General features: G+C 35.9%; 1 protein-coding gene across 1 annotated transcript in view; it reads right to left on the reverse strand.

Annotated features, from left to right (window-relative positions):
* ITGA4 (integrin subunit alpha 4) overlaps nt 1-20132 on the reverse strand; it is a 90659-nt gene that overhangs the window by 13259 nt on the left and 57268 nt on the right. The window contains 4 exon segments of the mRNA XM_033111967.1: nt 101-196; nt 1550-1700; nt 12734-12810; nt 14764-14913. Of these exon segments, the coding sequence (XP_032967858.1) occupies nt 101-196; nt 1550-1700; nt 12734-12810; nt 14764-14913 (474 nt within the window).

A 20132-nucleotide genomic window follows, 5' to 3' on the forward strand; every position in this document is an offset into this window, starting at 1 on the left:
AAAATAATAAATTATATATTTGTATGCAGCATAAACACAGGAAAAATAAAAACAAATGATTCATGTGGGCAAACAAGAATGATAAATGTTAAATGCTTACCCTTGAGAGATGATCTACATATATATAACCAACATTGCAGTCAAGTTTTACAATGCCAGAGCTGTCTGTTACTTCACAGTTTATTTGCTTCTCTTCCTTAAAAAAAAAAAAAAAAGAAAAGGTTTAGGTAGGAAGGGAACACAAAGTTTGTAACATATGTTTAAGGGTGGTTTTTGAAAAAAAAAATCATTCCGCCAAATTTACTTTCCTAGACAACTATTTTTGCTATAAATGGAAACAAATCATACACACACACACACACACACACACACACACACACACACACACACATATATGTTGGTTTATTCTAATAGTCATGTAAATTCTCCACAGAACAATTCCTGGACTTGTGGCTTTCATCCATATTTGTGTGTTCCCTATTTAATTCAAGGTCCAGATCCCTGAAAAATCATGAAGCAAGGAATTTATAAGGTCTATATTTCATTGGCCCTCTTCTGTGTGATATGTGAGAATGTGTTTAAGATATTTAATTGCAAAAACATTAACCAGCAGAGTGTATACACACACACACACACACACACATATTCAGAGGATGCCAAAAAAAATGTATGCACATTTTAAGATAACATCTCTTAAAATGTTTTTGGCAACCCTGGTATATATACTCAAATATTTCAGGGAAATATACATCTCTATATGTACATGTGCAGATATATAGTTCTCTAAATATTTGAGTTTTCTGTCTTACTAGTGCAAAAAGGCTCTTAATGCTCTAGAGAAAGGGGTAATAGATATTTCTGAGAGGAAGAATTGGTCTCTGGATATGACATGGGTAAGTTTGCTAAGGGATAGAGAAGCATCAAAGGAGAAGGCAATTGAGGATTTTGTCTTCGAAATTCCACCTTATTAATATTTCCCTGATGGATTTAAGTGCTGATGACTGAGGCATGGTGGTAAGAAAAGTTCTCCAGGTGCTTCAGACCCTTGCAGGTGAAGAGACACTTGCCTACAATGTGGTTGACCCCGGGATTTTGGAATTTGTGGAGGACTGCAGGTTCTAGCCTGGTGGAGGGCCTTTGGGAACAAGACTGGGTGTGTGAACTTCCAGTGCAGAGCAGTAACTCTGGGAGGACCAATATTGCTTGTGCAGGGACCCAACCAAGAGGAACGGCATCGAACACCAGATGAGGATGTACGAGTGAGAATAGCAATGGCACCCAAGAACCTAACTGATCAATTATTTCTCTCTAGTAGTAGCATTTGGAAGCAAGAAGCTGACTCTTGATCTCAGTCAGATCTCAAAGGACCCGGCATTTTGATCAGGGGCGTGGAGGAAGTCTCAAAATCCCTGGAAGCCCGAGAGATAAGTCTAAATAAGACACAGATATTTAGACCTCAAATTGAGGAAGTGAATGATATCATTTACACTTGTAAAAAATTAAGTAAAATATCATGTAGTATCATGCTATTGTGCTTTTTGATACTTACCAGATCTAAAATCTTAATGAAGTAAATCCCAGTGGGTAGTCTGATATGCAAAGTTGTTTCATAAGCATCATCTCCAGCATTAAACAAGGATACGTTCAACATTAACATCTTCATACTTCCAACAGCAAGATAGGTTTTATTTTCATATGGCCTAAAATTAAGTAATATCGTTTAGTTCTTTTTTGTGAAGTTAAAAATCACATCTCATTTATTTATCCCAAACATAAAATATTAATTTGGAAAAAAACACCAGGAGGAAATGACCCCATGCAAGGTAGATGCAAGTCTATGTTAAAAAGAACACAATTTCCCATGCTTCAGACAGATTCAGTCTGCTATTACCCAAGAAAAGTTTTTTTTTTAATTAGTTATAATTAAGCTAGTCGACTTTCTGTTTTACTTGTCTAACTTCTTGCTTCTATAATTTTAACATATTTTCCAATATTTTTCTGAAATCATTTTTTTTTTCTTTATTCTCAAATAGACATTGAACTAGCTGCTGCCCAAACCAAAGTGGGGAATGGAGGGAACTGGGAGAAAAGGAGAATAGAGTATTTCCACCAATAGAGACGATGTTTCGTGGAAGTGAACACGGCATGAGGACAGGTTGCTAGGCCCAGCAAAGGAGTCCACCTCAAGTCTGTTAGTCTAGAATTAATTTCTTCAGACAGGCTGCTCACCTCTATCATAACTAGACCACATTAAAAACAGAATTGCAGAAATGCTCCACCATCCTGTGAATTGGGAAGAGGAGATTACTGCAAATCCAGGCATGACTGGACTCAAGTTCTGGCCCTGGCCCCAGTTCTTCTGGTGGAGGTGGAGTTCATTTAACATTCTTATGCCTCAGTCACCTCCCCTGTAATAATAACTACTATTCAGTGAAGATTTGGGCCATGTACGTTCCATGAATTCCTCATAAAAACACATTTATATATGAGGAACTGGAGGCTTAAGGAACTGATTCAAGGTCTCAGGGCTAGAATGTTCTAAAGTCTCAAGGCAAATGCAAATCTCTTTGCTTACACAGACCACTCATTTCACCTATGAGAGAGATAGAAGAGTTGAATGTCAAGGAAAACTGTTTTCAGTTACAGCATGATACTACAAGCTTTCCTCAGAGCTAGACCTTCATAAATATCCAAAAATTTAGAATTTAGAAAAAGTAGTTCAACCAGAGAAGGATGGAAGCCAAAGCAAAATACCAGGTGAGGATAATTGTAACAATAAGAAAGGTAAACATTTACCTAGCAGTTCAGAGTTTAGAAAGTTTCTTCAGTGTTTACATTGTATCATTTTAATCAACATCCGTATAGAAGATTAGTATTTGAAAAAACTATTTCTGGAAATGCTAAACACACAGCAGGCATTTAATAGTTATTTGTGAATAAATTTAAGACAAAAGGTGTTTAAAGACAGAGTTTAAGAACATGTTTCAAAACGTATGCTTTTAAGCATTGTTTGAAGATTCATGAATGAATGAATATAATGGATGGATCCTGTATAATCAATCAGGTAATATGATCATTACTTCTTGACACAAAACTTTTTTTTTTTTAAATCCCATCTTTGTAGTCTAGGGTAGATTTATAAACAAATGTGAAAAAAATATATATATTATAAATTCATGGGAAAGAGTTAATGAATGAAGGGCTCCAGGAGCCCAGGGCAGGGAACCACTTTTGCCTGGAGGTATCAAAGGCATGTAGCTTTTTGCTTTTCCACTATTTTGATGATTTAGGTTGAGCTGAATGAAGATTTAAATTTTTTTTTTAAATAAAGAAAATTTCATGATTGAAACTTTCATGATTGAAACTTTGTTCATTTGAATTATACCCTTAATTGATTTCTCCAATCCACTTTCTCCAATCCAATTCCACACAGTTAAAGAGGGTCACTGTTCAGAAAGCAAACTTGGTGATGTCACATGCCTGCTTCATGTCCTCCTGTGCCTTCAAGATAGAGTTCTAATTCATTAGCATGGTATATGAGGTCTTCAAGATCTGGTCCCTGCCTCACTTTCCATTGCACAACGCACGCCTTAGTTTTAGTCATACCTACCCACAAAGAGGTATCGAAATACACCACAGTGTTTTATATCTGACTTCAAGCTATCCCTCTATTTTTAACATCTTCCCTCTTCATGCATCTGGCTAACATCTTCAAATCTTAAAAGTTCTAGCTAATACTTATTGCGAACCCCCTTCACCCAGCATCGCATTATCCTTAACAAAAGTGAGGTGTGGCTTCTCCCTCTCCCATAGCACACTGGGGCACCCTTATCCAATATTTTCACATTGTCTGTTTTTTTCGTACCAGTAGACTAAGTTCTCCTGGAGAGATGTTTGGTCATGATTATCACTGTTTTCTCAGGCCTTTTCAAACAAATATATGTGGTATGTATATATTACACACATTAAAACATCAAAAAGGGCTAGGTAACACTAAAGGAACACAGCAGAAAAATTGGGTAATTTATTGGATAGGTGATTATTAAGAGTTCATAACCACATCATTATAAATTCTATCAAATTATAGCCATGTTTATCTGTTCTCAGTGTTACACAAATTTCAAATGTTTAATTAAGAAAGTAAGCTCCCACACAACCTATACTCCTCCCACACAACCTTTTAGTGGCAGTACAACTATTAAATTGACCAATGAATTAAAGGCAACATCAATACTGGAAAGAGTATAATTTTTGAGAGGTAAATTATTAATTCTTATGAACCTCAGAATGTGAAAACAAATTATAATTTTAGATACATGTCCCCACTTTTATACTTTTAATAATATAACTCTAAGAAATTGGACAGTTCACTTAACACCTAACAAGTCTTACCCTCATTCTTTTTATCCATTATAAACTTATCAAGGTAGAACATTCATATAGAAAAATGCACATACCCTAAGTGTACAGCTCAGTGAACTTTTACAAACTAAATATACACATGAAACCAGCAACCAGATCAAGAAAAACATATTACCAGCACCACGGAAACATCCTTGGGCCCCCTTCCTTCCAGGTACCACTCCCACCCACTATCCTGCTTTCACTAGTATAGACTGGCTTTGCCCAGCTCTATATTTCATATCAGTGGAATCACAGTATGTAATCTTTCTTTACTCAAAATGTATGTAATCAGGCTTCCTTTACTCAAAATTTTGTTCGTAAGATGAATCTACATTGGTGCATGTACTTCTAAGTTGTTTACCTCACTGGTGTATATATTCCATTTCATAAATTTACCACATTTTATGCATCCATTCAATTATCACTGGCAATTTCTAGCTTGGAGCTATTACAGTCTTCTGCTGAAATATATATATAATGCAATGGACTGTCTGTCTATGAGCAAATATTTATGGTTTTCTAACCTGGGATTAATTCCTTCAAATCTCTAAACCTTAGTTTAACAACTAGTTTATACTAATGAACTGCATTTAAATGAAATATACTATAAGGAACTATATTTAAATAACCTAAAATAAAGACGGTACTACAGAATTATCATATAAAAAACAAGCTGTACCACCCAGTAGGAGTTCAAAAACTACTGCCTGAAGGCCAAATTCAGATCTCTGCCTGGCTTTGTAAATAAAGCTTTATTGGAACGCAGCCATGCTCATCCATTCATCTGTGGCAGCTTGTGCATGACGCCAGCACAGTCGAGTAGTTGACACAGAGATCTCTGCCCTACAAAGCCTCAATTATTTCCTATCAGTCCCTTCGTGGAAAAAGTTTGCCAGCTTCTGACATAGAGCAATCTGATTGCTAAGTATAATTAGTTTCCAAATAAGCATATGACATACTTAAAAACTACTATGCTTAAAAACTACTCTGTATTATTCTGACAACAATAGAGGCTCATTTCAAACAGCTTAGGATGCAGAATTAGAGGAAACGGTTCCCAATCCTCAAAATTCCTTGCTTGGTAATGGAGACAGTGAAGAGAAAGGAATGAAGAGCATATCCATATGTGGCCTTTCCAGCTTCTGATCCCCAGGTTTGAGAAGTTGGATGTGTCAGGAAGGATGTGTAGTATAACTAACGAAGTAGTAATTCTAAACAATGGCTATCATTGCAGGGTGGACAAATTTGACTCAGGGATAGTGTGTTATTTCTCCCAGTATTTTAGGCAAAGGCTGTGATTTATTCATTCCTGTAACCTCTGTGTTACGTAAGTACTCATCTGCTTGGTGTCACTGTGTTAAACGGCAGAGACGAAATACACAGGAACATGGCTGTCCTACATTCTCCTACTGTTCTCTAATCATGTTACAACCAAAGGAACGTAGGAGGTTCTAAAAGTAAACTTCAGCTTGACATTCAAGTTTAATTAAGACTTGTAGAAGAGCTGCCTAGAAATAGACATTTATAAAATATTCTGGCTTGTAACCAAAGCATTAGTCACTGAACACCTTTGGGAAAGAAGTTGGCACTTAGACAAGCAACAGAAGGTGAAAGCACTGCATAAACAGCTAGGTTCCAAGACAACGGCAAATTAAAGAGAAACACAATGTTCACATTTCAGCAGCAGACTCCTGGTTTATTTTCGATTTTTAAGCTATTTCGCCACTTTACCATAATTACGATTCTACTCTTTTTCTTTTTTTTTAAATATACATCTTACTGTATCTTGATTCATTAACAAGGTGCCATCGGAAAGATACCCACCAGCTTTTTATGGGAGACATAATAAAGGACCAGGTGCACATCTGGAAATGCGACAAGGCTGAACCAGAGCTTTCCCCAGGAATCATAGTTCACTCTTCATTAAAACATGCACAATGCAGACGTGAAATTTACAAAGCAGCCTAGAATCCGTGCAATTTAAACAAATCAAGGTACTCTGTACATACAGAATCAAACTTAATAAGTGAAAGAGGAAAAATGGGGAAATGATGTATTTCAGCAACAAAGCTCTATGTTTTGCCTGAGTGAATGATATCGTTTTGTTTTGCAAGAAATGCTCCCCACATCTTAGTACAATGAATGCACTTTGCCTCAATAAAGTGCTTCATAGATAACTTGTTTTTTATCAACATGCTAGAACAAAATATGATGTAAACTGATATGTACCTGTGTCAAGATACGTGAGTCACGTATTTGACAAAAAAAGTAGCCTACATCGAGTGACTTACAGCCCAAGTAAAATTTTGTTTTGATATCCATCTACACACACATGTATAACAGACTTCAGGGGAAAAAATACTGGAAAATTATTGTCTACTAAAATACATCGGTTACCTGACAGTTAAGAAGATTTTATTGAATAAATGCAAACTCAGTGAAGTCTAGAGAAGCACAGCAGAACCTAGATTGAATGACTAAACTAGGAATTGGCATGTTTTAGTGTTTAAGGCATTAGTGTATTCATCTTCCCCAAACTCTAAGAGATCAGTGAGGCAGGCACATACTTCTAGAATCTCCATTTTAAAAACGGACAATTTGGTTAGACTAGCTCTTTTGGGGGCTAATAGCATGGTTGCAGGTGTGGCACATTGCTCATTGTCTACCCAACAATGATTCCCTTTCTTAGCTGCTACAGAACCCTGGCTTATTCAGGCAGTAGGCAACATTCCCTTGATATTGCAGAAGATAAGCCCCTAGTTTAGCTACAGGGAATAAATTATGATCCATGTAATATGTTCAGAATGACTCCATTCTCCTTCAACCATGATGGGTTCAGAGCCGGGCATGTGACACAGGTCTGGTTAATCAGAATAAGAAGCCTACCAAGGCACTGCCCTTCCTGGAAAGGTGGCCTCAAGAGGACACAGAATTTTGCTCTTGCTCCTTTTTTTCTTGCTGGGAAACTTGGTGCTGCTGTAGCCATCTGGTGACCAGAAGGGAAAAGCCAAGAGAACTGGAAAGATGACTATGAATGTCCTGGTTTTTGTAGCTGGTCACTAAACCTGCAACCACCTCCTCCAGACTGCACAGTATCCCAAATAATTAAGTGCCTTTATTGTTTACTTGCACTTAAAGGCATTCCATTTTTTAAATTTATTGGGGCGACACTGGTTAATAAAACTATATAGGTTTCAAGTGTACAATTCTGTAATACATCATCTAGATATTATATGCTGTGTTCACCACCCAAAGGTATTCCTAACTGATACGAAAACAGTTGTTCAGGAAAAGCCTACATCACGTACCCTGGAAGCATGACTGAGAAACACAAGTTTACATCTGAACCTATATGAAGGACTTGATTTCAAATTGCCTATGGGACGACTAACACCTACTATTACATTTGTAATCTTGATAAAATATTTGTTCATCTTCATTTTGCAGTGTAAGTCTATTTGAATGTGATTTACTCTCCTGAGAAACTAGGTATTCAGGACAAAGCCTCAACTTAATGAAAACATGAGACAGAGTGCATAGCACTGTTTCGTGTGCTGTCGGCAGTCTGTCATGGCAGTCTTCAGAAACTCATGTTCTTTACTGAGTAACTACATTTACCTAAAGCAGGAGGGTGGCTCTGGGGCACATAAATACCCATCAGTTATGGGTAGGAGAATGCGTAGAACATATGGTCGCAATGTGGCTGCTATAACTGAGGAGGGAGACATGACGCCTACGTGAGAGAGGCATATATTAGTCTGATAAAGTATAAATTTGCTACAAATGCAAAGCAGTTTGTGAGAGGCCTTCACTGTGGACCTAAAAAATGTATCAGAAGAGTTTTTATTTGAAAATCCCTCAAATAAGTTACCGTTTACTATGTAGAAATCACCTGTCACTTTCCGAATTGATGCAAAAGATGCGGGCCTTGTCCTTTACACTGGCATTCATGCCACCTCAAATCTAACACTAAAAACTACTGACCCAGTTATAGTCAGCAGCAGTTTGGGGGCGTAAAGAGATGAACTCTGGACAAATAACCAGTACATATGCAGAAACTATTTAGACTTCACTGGCACTATTTCATTTTATGGCCAAACTAAAACAATTTTTATCAGGCTCTCTAAATATTCCGACCATAACATATCAACAATAACAACTTTTATCAAACTTTCCTGTGTACTAGGTTGTGTGCTGCCCACCTGGCCTGCACTATTACATCTTGTCTTAAAACCACCTTTCACAGAGTAGGCACTAGTTTACCTCCTCATCAATGAGGAAAGAGATGTATAGAGGTTCAAAGACACCTCTGAAAAGTCATTCAGCTCGTCAGTGAGAGATACAGCACTTGAACCAGGTTAGTTTGACTTCAAATCTGAAACTCTTCACCATTACCACACTGGTTCTCATATTTTAGAGTGGTACGAACCACTTAGAGTCTTATTAATAACGAACACTTGTGGCCTGGTCCCCACAGACTCTGATTTGGATGGTCCAGTGCTTAGGAACCTGTATTTCTATCAAGCATTCCACGTGCTTTTACGAAGGTGACTCAAAAGCTACAGCCTGAGAAACACTGTCTCACCCTCTGTTGTCTGCCATTTAAAATCATAACGGGCTTGATATTTAGACGCCAAGAAATATTATCACTTCAAATTAAACATGAAAAGTAGACAGTATCTTATTGTAAGAAAACATGTAATGAAGAAAACTGGTAATTCAATGAAATAATTCCATATTTCCTTCAATAAGACGTATTTTCATTTTTAAGGAAAGCAGTATTCTTAGTAATATTTTTGTATAAATTTCAATGTCCCCTTTTCTCCTAAGCCAGAGGAATTGCAATGAAAGATGACAAAGGTGACAGCAGGAGTATCTGATTTAAGAAAATGAAAACACTACTTATTTGTAGCTTAGATAAGCTTTCCCCCACACAACTCCTCTTATCAAAGACTTGTGATAGCAAAAACAGCAAGAAAACTAAGCATTTTAAGAAGAAAATAACTACATGAGTAGGAGGGTTATAAGTTTTTCAACTAATAAATTAACAAATGCACCACATTACATGCTGGGATACAAAATAATTAGTAGTCACTGTTTTTGGACTATCTGAGCAGCCACTCTGGATAATTTAAGTATAAAGTCCAATTATCAATCAAATAGGTTAGGGCTTCTTGGCCCTCGATTGTGGAGGTTCAAGGCTATATTGGCATTGTCGAAGTAAAAACAATTAATTTATTCTCTGCCATATGTGGCCCCACCCCAGCAGGATATTCAACACGGTTTATCAACCTTTTCACTCATTCTAAGCTGACTTCCTATCCCATTTCTCTTAACAGCTATTTTGAATCTTTCTTCAGGCCTTTCAAGTTCCCAGACCCATCGTATAGTCCCTCACTTTCCATATATGAACCGTTTTTTGTTTTGTTTTTTTTTAATCCTGGCCATCCATGAATTCTCTACATTTCATTTCTTTCCACATTGAGATTTCTTAACCAATGTCAAGCATCTGTTCTTAGCTGTTTAGCTCAAGATAAGGATAACCTGCACTTCCTTCTAAGGTTACCTCTTTCACCTGAGTCTGACCCCTTCTAAGGTGTTTCTTTAGAACCTTGTTCCATTCTCAGCAAACAACGATGTCACTCACAGTGTTCCAGACATTGTTTTAGTCATTAGGAACACAAAGATGGAAAGACACGAACCTGCGTTGAAGCAGCTTACAGGAAGGTGTGGAAACAGGACAATGGTGATGAGTATAAGTGCAATGGGACCGAAGGGCTCAGGAGGACTTAGGTTTATGTAGCTGGAGACAAAGGGGACCTGACCTAGGAAACAGCTGAGATTTACAAGATACATAAAAGCTAATCAAGTACATAAGTGGGAGAAGTGAAAAGATCCAGAGGCTCAGGAGAGCATGGTGTGGCCAAGCAAGTATAAGTAGTCTGCAATCGATGCAAAAAAGTCCCAGGGAATTGGTGAGAAAGAAAGGAGTTTAGAGTATAAATGTATAATGAGCCACGGAAGCACTGCTATCAGATGTGCATGTTAGAAAGCTCAGTCTGAAAACCTCATGGTAGAAGAATTAGAGTAATGCAAAGTAAGAGGCCAGTAGCCCAGAAAGAGGTAAAGCTTGGTGATCTAGGCAGGATACTGAGTGCCTGGTTTGGAGCAATAGTGGTAGAGACAAAGAATTATGGTGGATAAAAAATACATGTAGGTGGTAGTACTATAGGACTTAATAACTTATTGGATGTGTCAGGGATAAGAAAGGGAGAAGAATGCAAATTGAGTTCTAGGTTGTTGGTTTTGGTAACTCACTAACTGTATGTCATTGGTGGACAGTGATTGGGTGCCCCAGAGGGCATGCCCAATAGACAACTGAAGGTGCGCGTGTGGAGCTCAGAGATACTGATTTGGGCATTGACAGTGTAAGCAGGCCTGGTGAGTCATGGTTGTGGTCGAGCTTACCCAGAGAAAGTATGGGAGTGTGAGAAAGAGGTGTGAAAACCATTTCAAAGATCCTCCAAAGATAATTGGGAAGGAGGGGGTTAGAGAAGGAGGAGAAGGCAGTAGGATGGCATCAGGAAAATTAAACCAAAAGACATTCAAATGAGGACGGGAACAGCTGTCAAATGCTTCAGAGTTCAAATAGGGATGAAAAGTGACCACTGGATTTAAGTAGAAAATTTCTCTCTCCAATTTATTCTTTTCCCTGCCTCTGCATGATTGAATAAATAACAGCCTGTGATAAATACATAAAAATGCTTCAGCTGAATCTACTTTTTCCCAGTACATTCTCTCCCCTTAATCACTGACCCTGTCATTTGGCTACTACTGCAGTGAAATTTCTATCTTAAAATTTTCCAGTGAAAATTTTAAGTTTACCCTCATGTCACATTCTAAATGCCAACTTCCACAACCTTTCCTCAGTCACTATGCTCTCTAATCTCTCTACAAACTTTTACAATATTAAGTTCCTCTTTTTATATTCTGTATTGGCTATTTCACATGGGACTTGGTTCTCCGCTTTGTTCTAAAGGGACCCCTCTAATCTTGTTGGGCTCATTAAATAAAATTGTCCCCTCAAGAGCTGATTTTGTTCTTTTCTCTGAGAAATGCACATTTCACCTCCCCCAACCCGAGCATTCTCACATGTCATGAATGTGTAGAGGACTTCCATATACCGGGGGTACCAAAAAAAATGTATACAAGTGGACACTTTGGTCAGCATTACTCAAGCAGTAGTTCACCATAATCAGAAGTGTCTGGACGCTGATGGTAACCAATTTGAGTACCTCAGGTAATTGCAAAAATCAAATGTGACTTGCATTCATCTTTTGTTATCGGTATATATTGAATATTACAATTTTAATACAGTTTTCCTTTCTTAAAATGTGTATAGATTTTTTTTTTGCCACCCTCTGTATAATCCTGAACTAGATTTTAAGTGAAGAGCTACATACAGAAGTTGCACCGAATTCAACATACCCCAGTTTAAGCTTGCTTCCTTTGTAGCCCTACCTCCCTCAAACTTTTTTCCCATTTTCCTGCTGTCAGTGATGCCTCCTTCACCTCTTTTGCTTCCCATACATAGTCAGCCTTCAACCTGAAGTGTGGATTTTACCAAATCAGTCCTCATTTTTCATATCTTCTCTCTAATATGCAAAATAATTTCAATATAGGGGATCTAGACATGACAAAACTACAGTGGTTTATTTTCCATCATCATAAAATAATAACAGCAATCAACATTTATCTAGTTTTCACTATGTGCTAGACACTATTCTAAGTACATAATATATGTTTTCTTTTTACTGTTTCCCTTTCAATGAATTTAGATGAACAAGATGGTTTATTCCATTTCAAATGCATCATGTATATTTAGAAATTTATTTTGTACATCAATCTGAATTATGCAATCAGTTTTCTGGGTGATAAGAAACTAAGCATTATGTAGTCACGTTTAGCTCATTTTGCCATCAAAACTCTCTTAAGAAGCACTGACAAATGTCTAAAACACAACTACAATTATAATAATGGTGACCTAAGTCACAATTAAATCCTGAAATATCTCCTGAGTTATCAATAAAAGATTACGACATGCTTCATAAAACCTTGGTGCCCACATATTCTCATTCTTTCAAAATGTGGTAATCTTTGGGTGTATACTTATGTGAATGATGTACAGATCCCTTAATCTCTCTCAGTAGCATGTTGTTCTTGCCCAGTTCTTTAAATACTGCTAACCTTCAAGGATCAGTTTTTTTTGGAACCCACAGGCACACAACCATTATCCCATCTTAATAAATAAGAGAGTAACTGCACTTACTTCGAAAATCCAATTTTTGCAGAAACTTGTAAATCAGCAGAACAATTTTCACGGGTACAAAACCTTGCAAAATGTATCTGGAAATAAAATATGACAGCATTTTTATTTTAATTCAATTGGTAGACATATTTCTATGTTATTTTTAAAGGAATAAGACATCTATGATACATGAGAAGAATGAAATGAATAAATCAAATTGATAACTCCTTACATTATTCCTTCTTACAGAGTTCAATGTGAGAGTCAGTATGTTCAAATGACAAATAATTGCAGGGCTAACAAAACCCTAAATTCTTCTAATAGGTAAATTTGTTAGGTGGAAAAATGATTTTTTCTTTCATAATAGTTGTGGGGAAAAATTTTTAATCAATCTGTGGTAGTAACCTGTGTAAGTATTTAAAACCTGTGCTGCCAAGATGTTCTTTGTTGAGTTCCTCTCAATTCTGTGGTGTGACAGTTTGATTCCACTTATTACACATAAGCATGGCACTTAGTTTCACAGATGGTAAGGCAATGATTTTATATTTTTTGAAAATAAAAAAATGTAGAAATTTCACTTTAAGAACACATTGAACAAAATGAAATCATAGCCTGTCGTAGAGGTTCCAGATTTATTTAACTCTGAGCATTTTAATAGGACCCAGAAATACTACAAGGTCCATGGGAAGACCTGAGTTATAAGCTGGACAAAGAAAAAATGGAGAGAGAAAAAAAGAAAGAAAAATGAGATCCATAGGCGAAAGGAGAGATGCAGAAAAGAAAGAAACCAGAGAAGGAGCCAGGTACATGAAATGGGAAACAGCTAGAATGTTGTCAAAAGGCATGTCAGACTACAGACTACGTAAACCTGTCTCGGGGGACAGAGGGAAACTGTTAATCTTTCTCTAAATGGTTAGGTAAATATGGTATTTTTTCTACCATCCTTATTTGTAAAACAGATCGTTCTAAGAATCAAAATGTGGATTATTCTACAATAGCTACAAATTGCTAAGGGTTTGGCTTGTGTACTTACAATAAAAGGCATTTAAAAATAATTGATATTGAAAAGTGAAGTCCAACGAAAGAGAAAAATTGACTTCCAGAAATATTTTCAGATATGGGTAGTAAGAAAATTTGCTCTTATCTTTATTCAATCTAATATTGTAGACTAGACAATGGGGATATAAGCTCAAATATTTTAAAGTGACTTGGCAATTTTGTTGGAGAAAGATATGAACTAGACCTTTAAATGTCCCTTTCATCCTTCACATTCTGTGTGCCATTAGCAAATAGTTTAATGAATTCTTTTACCATAACCAAAAACATCCTGTTGACTATATCTTTCTGTTGTTGGGCAGAAAAGGTCTGAACTGGACTCCCAAAAATAAATGCCATCAGTAAAACTGATGTATTTGGGGATAAATTAGAAAAAGCAGTTTACAGGTTAGAATGCAGGGCCATCTCAAAATGCACGTGGTCCTGGGATATGGTTGGAAAGAATGCAGTTAACTTTAAAAGAGAAATTGTTGTGTAACATAGGTAAGTACACATGCTTATAAAATGAGTATAACTCTGTAAGGGAATTTGACTTAACAAGACTTCAGTGAATTGTGGGTGAGGTGAGTGAGAGGGAGACAAAATGAGAGAAGAGACAGAAAATGAGAAAGACAAAGATAAACTCAACCTGCATGAAGATGGTGAATTAACTAATGAATACAACTGATTTCCATCATGAGTGCTCCCTAGTAATATATTTTCTTCACTGGCGAGGCCTCAAGAAGAGAAAATTAACGCTTTATGTATGTGGGAAACCACTGCTATGACTAAATGCATATTTTTAAATATTCAGTTCAATATTCTAAAGAGAATGAATATTAAAAAATAAAGAAAAATGATAAACAAAGACAGACCATAAACCTCTTTTATATATAAAAAAATACAATTTTGTTTTAAAACCAGAGATTTCATTTCCCTAGAATTATGCAAAATTTCAAAAAACAATTCTTTAGTTACATGTCACATAATTTTTGAATAAAGGAAAATATACCTACTGTTTTTTCAATTACGTCTTTTTCTTTCTTCTGTTGAAGAATTGGCTGAAGTGGTGGGAATTCCTCCGTACTTCGTTTACTGATGACATGATTCCCAAGATAGTAAGCGGCTTCAATCTGAATGGGTGTGAGGATGTCTCGCACATCTTTCTAAGGAAATTTAAAACCATATGAATTAATAAAAATAAGCACGCAAATTAAAAAAGAGAGAGAGCTCCTCCTTTTCTGCATAAGGCACATAGACGTCAAAGAAAATCCTTATCTTTTAATCTAAATTGCTGAACAAATTTGAGTGTGTATATTTTTTTCATATTACAAAAGCAATTATGTTTATTAAGAAAAAACACAAAAATAATATATAAAATAAGAGAAACTATAACCATCCAATAATGAAGGACTACATTTGGGCATAGTTTCTTGCATGGTATTTTCTATACATACTGTTAATAACTTGACATTATAATATAAGCATTTTCCATTATAAAAACTCTTTGTAAATCATTTCCAAGTGCTAATAAACTTTTTATTCTATTTAACATTTCCCTGTACTAGACGTGTAGAAATATTCTCTCAATTTATTCAAGTTTTCTTTTTAGGTCTCTCAGTAACATTTGTTTCATTTGATTTCATATTTATTATGAAATATATCCTTTTTTTCCTATTCTTCATGGACCTTTTCCAATTATATTTTCTAACAGGCTTGGAATGCTATATAGGAAAGTTACTTGTTTTTGTATATTTAATCTTTTATCCTATTCATTTTACTGAATATTCTTGCTAGTTGTTGTATAACGTTTTTCTAGGTTTATTGTGCTTTTACACTTCACAAAGAAAAGGTTATTGAATTTATTCAATTACACTGAAATTTGTAGCCCATTTGCCATCCATTATGTTCTGTATGACATTTTTCTAAATTTAATATCTTACTAATTTTGAGTTGTAATTGACAGACTTCCTAGTGAGTTATGTCACTGGGCCAGGTTTCTATTTACCTGTAGATACCTCAGAATTGAGATATGGTTTACCAGTACTGCCTAAAGGCAAAAAAATAACAGGTTATTTCCAAAGCTCATCAATTAATAATACGTAATGGATAGCTGTGCTACTTACATCTATAACTTTTGATAACAATCAATGAAGTAAAACAAAGACACATAAAAGACTACATCTATTCTACGTATGTCTTCGTGTAATTATAAAAAAGATGTAACTTTTTTTTTTCTTTCTCATCACTTATAACATTATCAGTATATGTGGTGAAAGGCAAGTGGTCTGGAGGCAAAACATTGGGGTTCAAATCTCAGGTCTATCACTTATTATCTGTGTAACCTTAGGTAAATTACTTAATCTGCATGTGGCTCAGTTATCTCATCTGAAAATGGGAATCATAATGATGATAGTGATGATAGCTACACCTTATTGTTGTGAGCATTCAATGGTACAATGTACATGAAATATTTAGCACAATGCCTGGCACTTATTAAGGTCTCAATAGATGTTAGACATTATAATTATAATGTGTATATTGCCTCAAAACGTAGCTATATAGGCTAACCAAGGATTTACTGAATTTCAGTTTCTCATAATAAGAAATTCTGGTGAACATTTGGAAGGCATAAGAAAAACAAAAATTAGACTATTGCCAACCAATGAACATTAAATAGAAAATGACGTATATAACAAGTATCAGACTTGTATTAAACAGTTCCTGCAAGATTTAGAGCATGAATCAGAGTATTCAAGATCTTTCATTACTTTTCCAATCTTATAATGGAGATGATTTTATTAAATTACTTGATAAGTGATCATCTCAATATGAAACCTTGACCATCTAGCAATGCTACAAATCAAGGTCCAAATCCCAAGTTATCAACTTGTGAAAACAGAACAGCTTGAAGCCCTGAGCATTACAATAGCAAACTTGATTAAATTATTCCCTAGGTGTAGCAGCTAGACAGCCACTGATTGTCCCTCCACATGTCCACTGTTTTAATTCTTCTCAACAAGTTTGCCTCAACCAAATCACATGTTATCTAATTCGTACTAATTTTCCACAAGGTCTTCTCTACATCTGGTGTATATTACTTTCATTATCCTAATTAGCTATTAATTACGCTTTTCTCACAATATATAAAATGTACATGCACTCTTGCAAGAACTGTATTTGACAGATATTCGCACTTATTTAACTTCAACAACTCCACCTAAGGACAAAAGCTATAATATGAAAAATGTCCAAAGTGACTAATTAAGTATTTGGGAGGAAAAAAGTAGATTTCTTAAAATTTTTAATTTGCATGGTCATGTGCTATCTATATTAAAAATAATGAAGATTCCATGCCACATTTTTATGGACAATTACATGAAATAGGGCACCCACAAGCATGCAAATTAGCACATGCCTAAAATTATACAAAGTCTACCTTCTTGTTTGACCTTCATGGAAATTTGTATTTATGGCCAACTGGAGAAATGAGGTATAGGCCCATATCCTCCTATTGTGATTATGTAGCGAAGGAATTTATATAAAGGATGGAGCCAGACATACTTATAAAATATTACTGAGTTAAAAAATGATGTTGAGTTATTAAACATTTAAAGATATCTATTCATGGATCTACTGTGTACAAGGCAGGCTCTGGGGATATAAAACTGAAAGCCAGAACCGACGTCACAGTCTATAATCCATAAATCCACACATATAGTGTGTTGCATGAATGTGCTGATGCAGGCATACTCAAGTACAGAAGAAGGGGGGCCATATAATGTACACTTCAAGGGGATGAGAAGGCTCTTCCGCAGAAGAATTATAAGCAAGGAATAGGATCAGATTTGAGTTTTTGAAATGCCCCTCTAGTACCAATTGGGGAAATTTGGGAATGGGTTGGGGAAGGAGAAGGTAAGAGTGAGGCATAGATTGGAACCCAAACCAGCACAACCATGTATAATTATAATCACTTTATTTAGTAAGCTTGGTTTAGGAAGTGGAGAACTGTCAAACATCTGGCACTACAATTTCCTGAGAAAACACCCCCAAGACAAGTGCCCTAACTATTTTACTAATAGAACATTATCAGATTTTCCCTCACAGAATTCTTTAAATAGTACTGAGAACACATCGTCCATAAATTTATTAAACATTAATTGATTTACTGTCTTATGTAATGAATTGTGTTAGTTCTAAGAAATACAAACATGCAAAAGATAATATCCTGTCCTTAAAGACCTTGCCATCTAACAAAGAATTATCTATTCTTTGTAATAATCAATTCACTTCTAGAATATCATAATATCAGTATAGTTATATAGCTTGCTTGCACTTAGATTTTTAGCAAAAACGTACTCGCATGCATATGTGGGTTGGTCCATAGTGTGCTGTGATTAAAATATAACTGCTTTGGAGCAAATGACACTTCACAAAACTATGTCCTTATATAAGCAAACAGGATATATAAAATAAAAAAATATATTTACTATTCAAATACACCATTCATTTTCTTGAAGTTATTACTGAAAAAGACGGATTTTAGAAGTCACCTAAAGACCTATAGAACAAAATAAATTCCTTTAATTCAGAAATCCAAAATCCAGAAATGAGAGAAACCAAGGGAAAGAAAAGAATGAACTAATTTACTAAATAGACAGATTGAATTCATGATTGTTATACAACACGCTAAGGCCACTGAACTCATTGGATCTCAGGACCAATAAGCATTGCTCGTCTGATGACTAAGCTAGATATTTCTAGCTTTTATTGGAAATGTTGTAGGCAGGCAGGGAATCCTGTTACTTTATTTGTTATTCCAATGCAGTACCTTTTTTCTCTTCTCAAACATCAGTGAATATTTTCATGCAGAGACTCCAAGTTCTACCAAGAAGTATCATCTATAAAAACCGTAAGGGATATCTCACTACTATTGCTGCTTCAATATTTCCCAAAACTGCTATCAGTTGTTGGTCCAGTTATACATGGGTAGTACTAATTCCGTATGTATATGATTTAAATGCTGTTGCTATGCTTATGAGTAAAAAGTGTAACTCTAGAAATCAGTGATATCCATATGCAAAATAATACCCTGGAATATGATAATCAGTTTTGCTGAACTTACAATGAATTTACAACAACGAAGAGTTCTTGGCCCTCTATGATGCATAAATGTCGTAAATTTGTTACCAGCACATAAAATTTCTAGTACCTTGTATCTGTTCTTGTGTTCTGCAATAATTTGCTACATAAAATTTCTTGCACCATATGTTAAAAATGAAATGCTAAAATTCTTTTAAAATACAAAAAACAAGTACCTAAATGTAAACAAATAAAAGTTTGAATTAAAAAATTAAAAGGAAAGATTTTTTCCCCTGAAAGTTTGGGCCAAAAACATGGGTGCACATTATACACAGAAAAACACGGTATATGACAAATGTTTCACTTTATTGGACCATACTCCTCATTGTAAAATCATGCTATTTCTCCTATCTTAAAAAAGAACACTTCATTCCACTTTTCATGTCAGCGGCTGACTCCCAACCCCATTTCTTTGGTCCAGTTGGAGCAAACTTTGCAAAAGAATAACCTATACTCTCTGTCTCCAATTCCTCTTCCTTTTTCCCTACACTCCTCTGAAATGCTGTTGCCACGATCACCAATAGCCTCCACATTGCTAAACCCAATGGTCAGTCCTTAGCCCTCATCTTATCCAACCAAGGGGCAGCATTAAAAACTGGCATGCCCTCCTCTTTGCTCTGCTTTATTCACTTCACTTCTAGATGCCACAAGCTCTTGCTTTCCTTCCTTACTGATCGATCCTTCTCATCTCCTTTGTAAGCCTTTTCTCTCCAACCTCTTCATGTTACAGTGCCCCAGAGTGCAAACCTTCACCCTTTTCTGTGGTGATCTCGGCCATCTCATAAGGCTTTAAAAACCATCCATATTCCAAAGATGCATTAAGCTATATTTCTAGTTCTGTGCTTTTCCCCAACTCCAGATGAGTATATACAAGTGTTTAATTGGTGTTTACAATTAAAAGCAAAACAGGTCTTTCCAGCTCAGCATGTCCACACTGAACTCCAGAACTTTCCACCCAAAAGTGTTTCCCTTGCATATTACCTCGATTGATGGAAACTACATTATTCTAGTTGCTTGGGCTAAAGCCCTTGGAGTCACCTCAGAGCCGCTTTCCCATATGCCAGACATCTCATCTGTCAGCAAAACATATAGGATCTTTCTTCAACTCCTTCTCACCATATCCACTGCCACCAATTTCAATAGAGCCACCATGTCTAACCTGGGTTTTTGTTGTATCCTCTTCTTCCTGTGTCAACCCTTTGTCCTTTACTGTCTCATCTCAACACAGCAGTTAGAGTATTCT

This window comes from Rhinolophus ferrumequinum, chromosome 8 (genome assembly GCF_004115265.2).
Source record: "Rhinolophus ferrumequinum isolate MPI-CBG mRhiFer1 chromosome 8, mRhiFer1_v1.p, whole genome shotgun sequence".
In the NCBI taxonomy this organism is placed as follows: domain Eukaryota; kingdom Metazoa; phylum Chordata; class Mammalia; order Chiroptera; family Rhinolophidae; genus Rhinolophus; species Rhinolophus ferrumequinum.